The sequence below is a fragment of the Octopus bimaculoides genome, chromosome 15 (genome assembly GCF_001194135.2).
Source record: "Octopus bimaculoides isolate UCB-OBI-ISO-001 chromosome 15, ASM119413v2, whole genome shotgun sequence".
Classification (NCBI taxonomy): domain Eukaryota; kingdom Metazoa; phylum Mollusca; class Cephalopoda; order Octopoda; family Octopodidae; genus Octopus; species Octopus bimaculoides.
Window position 1 is genome coordinate 39,408,964 of NC_068995.1, and position 8,966 is coordinate 39,417,929.

Sequence of the window (8,966 nt, forward strand, 5' to 3'; positions counted from 1 at the left end):
TATATATATATATATATATATATATATATTGTTCTGCTATTTGATTCATTGCTATTCCGGACCTATTAAGCTTTCTACTGTTTGCTTTGCTTTTTTTTTTTTGTATTTCCTTTCGTATCATTTCAATTGGCTTTCGCTTTTCAAATACACACACACACACAGTCGTATCTATATGAATATACATATGCATACGTATGTATAAATATTTATACACATACACACACTTGCTGACAATAAATAGTGCTACGATGATGTAAGCGTGTGTGCGATATCTATTATGCATGATTATTATTTTGGTTTGCTATTTATTAATATCTGTCTTTGTTGCTGATGATGTGAAGGAGAAAAGGTTGAGACTTGCAGTGGGGAGTGCAAAAGAGAAAAATACCGGATCAAATATTTTGGTGATGCCGACGGTGATGTCGATGATCTCTTGAGCTGATCCTGTGCTTCCCTTGAACATGTGGTTTTCTGCTCACCGTCAATTCGTCCTTGAAATGAGAGCCATCCTTGCGGTTGCTTAAGCAAGCATTCGTGTGTTGGCTATTCCCTATAATGTGCTTGTTTTTCCTTTTTTATTTACACAGCTGATACAGAATTGTTGGGCTCTTCGCTGTGGATGTTTTCCATTCCATCTTATTCTCACGATCAAACCAATGTTGGACTATTATCGCCACATAAAATGACACAGATATATCTAGGCAACACACAAATACATCCACGAGTGCTTTTTTAAAATTTCGTTTTCATCTGCAATGCTTAAGCTTTTCGTCTAAAACAGTGGTTCTAAAATGAGAGTCATATGAACCTTGCAGATTCATATAAGGTTTTCTTGATAAAATTTATGTGGAATAAATAGGTTTCACTTCTACAATACACAAAGTATTTTACTTACACAATACACAAAATATTTAATTCCTTTCCTACTCTAGGCACAAGGCCCGAAATATTTTTTTGGGATGGGGCCAGTCGATTGGATCAACCCCAGTACGCAACTGGTACTTAATTTATCGACCCCGAAAGGGTGAGAGGCAAAGTCAAACGCGGAGATATTTGAACTCAGAACATAAAGACAGACGAAATGCCGCTAAGCATTTCGTCCAGCGTACTAACGTTTCTTATTTCTTTATTGCCCACAAGGGGCTAAACATAGAGGGGACAAACAAGGACAGACAAAGGGAGTATGTCGATTATATCGACCCCAGTGCGTAAATGGTACTTAATTTATCGACCTCGAAAGGATGAAAGGCAAAGTCGACCTCGGCGGGTTTTGAACTCATAACGTAGAGGCAGACGAGATACTGCTAAGCATTTCGCCCTGCGTGCTAACGCTTCTGCCAGCTCGCCGCTTTACAAAATATTTAATTCCAATAATAGAATAGGATTTTTTAAGCATCGAATCTTTATGAACGTCTACTCAAGTAAAACTAGGAATCAAAGTGATCGACAGGTAAAAAAAATAGCTGAATACCACTGGACTAAAACATCAGAATTGTACTACTAAGGAATTTCAAAACTTACATTTTGCTTTCTAAGTGAACTGTAATTATGTAACACCTCGAAAGGATGACTCACATTTCAAGCTGGGGGTATCTTCACTTGTTCAAACATTGTTATTATTATTGCTGTTTTGTTAACGTTATTATAACTGAAAGGCAAATTCAGAAGGAACTGATCTACGATCAAAGCCATACCAACCGTGGCCGTCTCATCTCTTTAGATGCATCTCGGTACATATTGTAGTATTTGTTCTTACATTATTGAAGATGGCAGTGTGTAGTTGGAAGGTGGTCAGTTTGCAATTTCTCTGAGATTTTTATTGTTGATTATGATGACAGTGCTGTGGTTGTTATTTTTGTTGTTATTGTTTTTGTTGTTGCTAGTACTGTTAGGTTCTGATGTCTATCAGGGTGATATGATAACTCGTGTCAGCTTTTATAGAGTTTTCTCATCTTTTTCGTATGCTTTCCATACTCTATAAGAGTCCTTCACTAAGGTAGTAGGATGTGGATTGTTGAATATTTTGCTGTTACAGTTATCCGATCGAGTAACCACATAGGGGCTCCTTGTCGGTACGGTTGTATGAAAATGTGTTGACATGTGTGGTGTTGCTCTTTATTACTGATACAGGAAATGGTTATAAACAGACCATTAACAGGCAAACAGAGGATAATCATTTGGTGAAAACCGTCCAAGCAGCAGATGAATTAGATAAACTTCGGAAGGATTGAAAGCAAAATCGACTGCAAAGATGAATGAACGCAGAAAACAATTTCAGGGAACAGTGTGTGCGTATGTTTCAACGTTGTGTGCGTGTATCTGTGTTTTCACGTGTGATTCTTTCAGTACGTGTATATTTCTGTAAAGATAGAGATGTAATTCACACGCGTGTGGGCCCCCTCCCCCACATACACACAAAGACACTCACACAAGCTCGCATGCACACATATCCACACACACACACACACACACACACACTCATACAAACACGCACATAAACACACACAGGCATGTGTGTGAGTATATGTGTTTGTGTGCGTGTATGTATGTGTGTGTGTGTGTGTGTGTATTTATAATACTTTTACAAGTAGAGGTGTAATAGTGGCTTTGAAATTTAGTTTGCAAGTTTACAACGGACTCCTTCGCACCATTGCAATCTTCAGGCGAAGAGAGTGGCGTGAAAATGTGTCACCCTTGCATCTTCCATTCATGTACACAAGTCTTTTTATTGTCTCTTTGTATATTTTCTCTTATTCGTTTCTGTTGAAGAGCGTAGACTCGAAACGTAAAAGACTAGCTCACTTCCCCGAGCGTCAATCGAATACACCTGCTTGTTGTTCATACACCTGCTTTCATCTTTTGTTTTTCTGTAAATTTCAACTATATATATATATATATATATATATACACACATACATGTGCATATACATACTTGCATACATATTCCCAGTTCCATATTAATATGAGCAAAAAAGTATGACGTTCACTTTCCTTACCTCGACCAACCCTTGAAGGATTCTCACTGCCATGACTAGTCCATAATGTACAGAGGCAGCTCCAGGAAGGAACAAGTTTAAGAATGAAGAAATGGTTATTGCTGTTCCAAATATCCTGCGAAATATAATATAACATTATGTTAGTTATCAATTCTGTGCTTTATACAAAAAAAAAAAAAACTGGTTATTCCGTTTAGAAATGTTTTAATAAATGCAAAATGGGCAAGTAGTTCTGAAACTTCAACATGTATATTACATTTATATCTGTAGCATTTAGTCTTTCATATATTTAGCTTTGTTAGAATATATTACTCTTGACGTATACAGCCATTCTTGTAAGTGTTGATGTTAACGAACCGTCTGCATACACTCTCCAAGGCACTTATATGCATGTGTAGTCAACTCGTGCTTTGCCGTTCAAATTTCATTTCGTTGGACGAATACTATTATCTGCGAAAAACTTGTTGGCGACAGTTTGTTCAATTAGCGGATCGTTCGTATATGTTCTCCCAGTACTTATAAGCGTGTATAGCGTACTCGTGACTGTTGTTCAATTTCCACCTCGCCAAACGATTGGGCTGATCATATTTCAGCTCGTTTTATTATTATCATTTTTTTTTTCAGAAAAATCATTCGTTATTCGATTAGTTCTTTAGAGGAATGTTCGTTATGAATGTATGCGCATGTCTACAACATATTAGGTTTTAATACGTTATATATTGCTAATTAGTAGCCCTCTGTGTTTGTGTGAGCATTCTTTATAAGTGAGTGTCGAACTGAGTCCATGTCTCTGAATATTATACGAGGGGAACCCGAAAGTAACCGGAAACGTTCTCTGTAGGACAAGTCCACTGCTAGAACCCGTGTAATTCGACTCTCATATATCAGTCTGCCGACCAGTATTGCCTTGCTCTGTCATACTACTTCATGGTGCGTCTTTGTTTTGCAATGCTTCTCTCCTGCTCGTCAATTTTTGCGATGGCTGAACAGCGTGGTCCCGTGAAGGAACAGCGTGCTCCCGTGAAAGAACAGCGTGCTCCCGTGAACTTCCGTTTTCTGCCAGGGAAAACGACTGCCGAATCAGTTGTCATGCTTCAAACAGCTTACAAGGACACTGCCATGGGCAAAACACCTTACAAGGACACTGCCATGGGCAAAACATCTTACAAGGACGCTGCCATGAGCAAGACATAAGTTTACGAGTGGTTATCAAGTTTTATGAATAATCACTTGTTGCTTGAGGTCCAACCTCGTTCAGGGTGAGCGGTGACTTCCCGAACGAACGAAAGTATCATGAACATTTCTGAACCCATCTTGGAGGACTGTCACCTAAAAATTGAGGAACTTGTTGATATGACTGGTGTGTCCTGGAACTCTTGCCAACGAAGAGTGCCGAGGAATTGCAAATGAAATGAGTTGCTGCAAAATTTGTGCCTTGCACACGAACGATCAAAAGAAGTCGCGACCGAATATGTGTCGTGAGCTGAAATAACAGTTGAAAGTTCATGCGGATCTTCTTTGGAAGGTCATCACTGGTAACGAAAGTCAGTGCTACGAAATTTGCAGATGTGGAAGTGACGAAGAAAAAGACGACTAAGGCTTCACTTCGCAAGAGCTCCAGGACTGCTTCTAACAGTGTAAAACGCGTCTGGAACGAATTCAATATAGAATTCAAATGAATTCAATATAGATTCATACTATTTTTTTTATAAATCAAAGAAAACCTTAAATTGGAAACCTTAAATTTAGTATAGGATGAATCTATATTGAATTCATTTGTTTTGTTTATTTTGTTCATTGCTTACCTAAGACCGTTATTTGAAACGACCAATGAAACAGATCCATGTTTTTTTTAATTTATAGTAGTTTTGATTGCATCGTCATTTCTCTCCCATTTTTAACAAAACTGTCCGATAAACAGGAACGTGAAACTCTTAGTAACAGCTTTTTGTTATATTTCTGCTACTTTTAAATAAAGCATATTACTCTACCTCTGGTATTTGAGTACTCCTTTTTCCACCTTGTTGCACATTTATATGCTTACTTCGGTATATATATAAAATCATATATCAATTTATTATACCTTTAGAGTACGAGAAGACAATAATTTCGTAGTTTCGGCTTGTTCATCTTCAAAGATGAGCCTGATGAAATTGAGAATGCCGAAAATTCGAAGTAACTGTCACCTCTTCTGATAAAACTTAAACTCCTAGGCGTAGGCGTGACTGTATGGTAAGTAGCTTACGCAGCAACCACATGGTTCCGAGTTCAGTCTCACTGCGTGGCAACTTGGGCAAGAGTCTTCTACTATAGCCTCGGGCCGACCAAAGCCTTGTGATGGGATTTGGTAGACGGAAACTGAAAGAAGCCTGTCGTATATATGTATATATGTATATATATGTATATATGTGTGTGTCTGTGTTTGTTCCACCAACATCGCTTGACAACCGATGCTGGTGTGTTTACGTCCCCGTAACTTAGCGATTCGGCAAAAGACCCGATAGAATAAGTACTAGGCTTACAAAGAGTAAGTCCTGAGGTCGATTTGCTCGACTAAAGGCGGTGCTCCAGCGTGGCCACGGTCAAATGACTGAAACAAGTAAAAGAGTAAATACGTACTCTACGAAAATAGTTTTGAATTATTCTTTAGCTTAATCTTAAATATTTTCATTAATGTGTGTGTGTGTCTATGCGTATCTGTGTATGTGTGTATGCTTGGTTACATAGTTGTGTGTATATGTTTGTGTGTGTGTAAGTGTGTGTGTGTGTGTGTGTGTGTGTGTTTGTGTGTGCATATGTGTGTGCATGTGCGTGTGTGTGTTGATATTGTAGGAGTTTGAGTTCTTATGTGAGCATGCATATTTTTTTATACATTCTTAAGAAATGGATGTAGTTAACATGTACATTTATACGTGAGTATATCATTGTATGTGTGTGTGTGTGTGTGTTTGCGTATGATTGCTTTATAGATGATTGCGTTTATAGATGTAGGTCGCACTGGGTGGTTAGACTTAGTTACGAGTTTCTCATGTATTTACTGTACAAGTTCAATAGCTGCGAGGAATTAAACTGTTTAGCTTTCTTCTCTTCAGACATGGTAATGACAGCAAAGATAATTAATCAAATCCTCGAAAAGGCCACTAGGTATATATAAAACATTCAAGGAGTCAAGTAGAGTTAGATGATGTGTTTATTAAATGTTTTCTCAGATGCTATGCTTTTTTTTTAATTTACCTTTATTTTTAATGTTTTGTCAGTCTCTATGCCTTTTTAATTAGATTTTTCTTTCCATGGGCATTTGTATTTGAAAATTATAAAGAAAACTTTCACTGTTTTTTAAGAGTGCAATTTTAGTATTATTATACTTAATGTTTGTATTTCCAGTAAAATAGTTATTTCCCGTTTATATTGTGTTGTTCTGGCGCTCCATCGACTAAATTGCGCACATATATATTCGAACATATTTTAAAGAGTATAAATATTATGCACAACTCCTGTTTTATTTACGTCTCTTCACATATAGTTTTCTTGTTCGTTTGAGGTATGCAATACTGACGAATGTTGCAAGGAATTAGTTCTTTTAAAGGATTGCCCACCCGGAATTGTAATTAAATTCGGAGGAACTCCTAGGTTAATTTTTTTCTTTGCTTTTTTTGCTTTATTTTTTTTTTTGTATTTTGTTACAATTGAATTTTCCAAGTCTACGACAATGTCCCAGGGTCTCTATAAAAGTAACGTACTAGTAATGATGATGAATATGACGGTGAATATGTTGATGATGTTGATGGTGATGATGATGTGAAGATTAACTATTAAAGGATTACAAGAAGAATGGGGACTGTACAGGATGATACAATAGAATATTATATGATGTGCTATGATGTGGAGATACATAAGAGGCGTATAAATTGTAAAATAACAAAAAGGAAGGAAACATGTTCGAGCAATAAAGGCATACAATCTGGATCCGTTTCGATCAATTGTTCTATCCCTTCATCGAGCCAATTTTGTTCGGCATGCCCATCTGAAGAATAGCGATGAAAAATGCTGCAGGCTGCACTAGGTGAGAAGGTGATCAATGACAATGATGGGACCCCCCACCCAGGAGTACAAAATTAGTACACCAGGAAACATCGGATGAAGTTGTTGAAAAATACTGGAATTGGTTAAAACATGTTTTCTTTTCTTTGTGCAAAAAAGGTGTCAGAAGGACTAATTCCTGCTGCTCAAGAACAAACTTAACGAACAAAATCAATCAGAAGTAGTACTGGTAAGACAGCAGTATCACATTTGTGTAGATTATGCCAAAAGTCATCTGAGACGTGTAATTAATTAATTAGTTGATGCTCAAAACTGACGCAATTGGAGTACAAAAACCACATGACAATGTGGCAGTGCGAATACGTTAGGTGTTGTGCAGGGGGTATGGGCTAGAATGGTCCAATAAGGGGTAGGAGCACCAACCATTTCTTGTAGCAGAGAAAGATTAGATGAAACTAATATGAGATATGCCAATCTACAGAGATAAGAATATATCACTCTCCTATGGAAGTGCTCTTCAAAATAGACCTTCACCGAGTAGCTATACCTGAGACGAATTTTCTGAAGACAGTGGATGAGAAAATTGGGAAATATCAAAACCTAGTTTTGGAAGGGAAACGTATCCTCAGGGCCTGAGATGTCAGTGTGGTACCTATTGTGATCGGTACATTTGGGATCATCTCAAAGAATGCAACATTCAGGAACCAAAAGTTGCAAATACCAAACTTCATACGATGTATTCATTTGACAGGGATAACTGGAGCAGCGCATGTGTGAAGGAAAGTGTTGTCACTCCAATCTGCGGGATACTGATGAATCGTGAGATAATAGCTCAGGAGACTATAAGAAAATAATGATAATAATAATCCTTTCTGATATAGGCACAAGGCTTGAAATTTTGAGGGAGGGAACTAGTCGATTACTTCGACCATAAAGTTTCACTGGTACTTAATTTATTGACCTGAAAAGATGAAAGGCAAAGCCGAAGTCGGCGGAATTTGAACACAGAATGTAGCGGCATACGAAATACCGCTAAGCATTTCGCTCGACGTGCTAACGATTCTGCCAGCTCACTGCCTTCAATAATAGTAGTAGTAGTAGTAGTAGTAGTAGTAGTAGTAGTAGTAGTAGTAGCTTCTGTTTCAGGCACAAGGCAAGTAGATTTGATAGGGGTAATTTAATGCCGTGCAGTCTAGTTCTTGGCCGCTTCTTTATGTTATTGACTACAAAATGAATAACAGCGAAGACAAAGATTTTAGTATGTAAGTCGTGGAAATAATATCACGAGGCTTGAAGCTCAACGCTCAATCGACACTTCGCTTCAGAAGTACTCATCTCAATACTTGATTGTTTATTAAATTTGTCAATGTCGGAGGGATGAAATCTCAAACCAAAATTTGATATCGGCGTAAATTGAAATCAGAACGTTAAAAGCCGAAGAAAATCTTCCAAAGTACATATTTTTGTCCTAGGCTTAACGATTCTGCATGTACACCACGATTGCTAACACCATTTTAACAGATAATATTTAGAGGGAAGATTTTCTTAAGCGATGTATTTACATTCTATGCTATTCCTTTCGAACCAGAATATTTTGGCATGGAAGACGTGAACTGAATATGTAATCCGTGTGTGTGAAGTGAACGTTACTGGAGAACGTGATTCATGTATAAATACATGAATGAATGACATGGATTTTCCTTTAAGGTAGTTATGAGTCATTTTAGCTTCCTTTGACATATCACAGAGGCTGTCGTATATGTATGTCTTCTTTTAAGTGTCGTGGACTTAATGGTTGTAATACTTCTTTTTCTAAATTTTTTCTTCGCATGTTGATCTTGCGTAAACTACGCGTAAACTACAACGGATATGCATGTTTCTGTCAGTCATTGTTTAATATATATATATATATATATATATATATATATA

The 8,966-nt window shown here is 37.3% G+C and overlaps 1 protein-coding gene across 2 annotated transcripts in view; it reads right to left on the reverse strand.

The window, feature by feature from the left end:
* LOC106873512 (vesicular glutamate transporter 1) overlaps positions 1-8,966 on the reverse strand; it is a 411,825-nt gene that overhangs the window by 50,944 nt on the left and 351,915 nt on the right. For both annotated transcript variants that reach the window (XM_052973285.1, XM_014920898.2), the window contains exon 4: positions 2,997-3,111. In XM_052973285.1, coding sequence (XP_052829245.1) covers positions 2,997-3,111 — 115 coding nt within the window. The remainder of the gene's footprint in view (positions 1-2,996; positions 3,112-8,966) is intronic.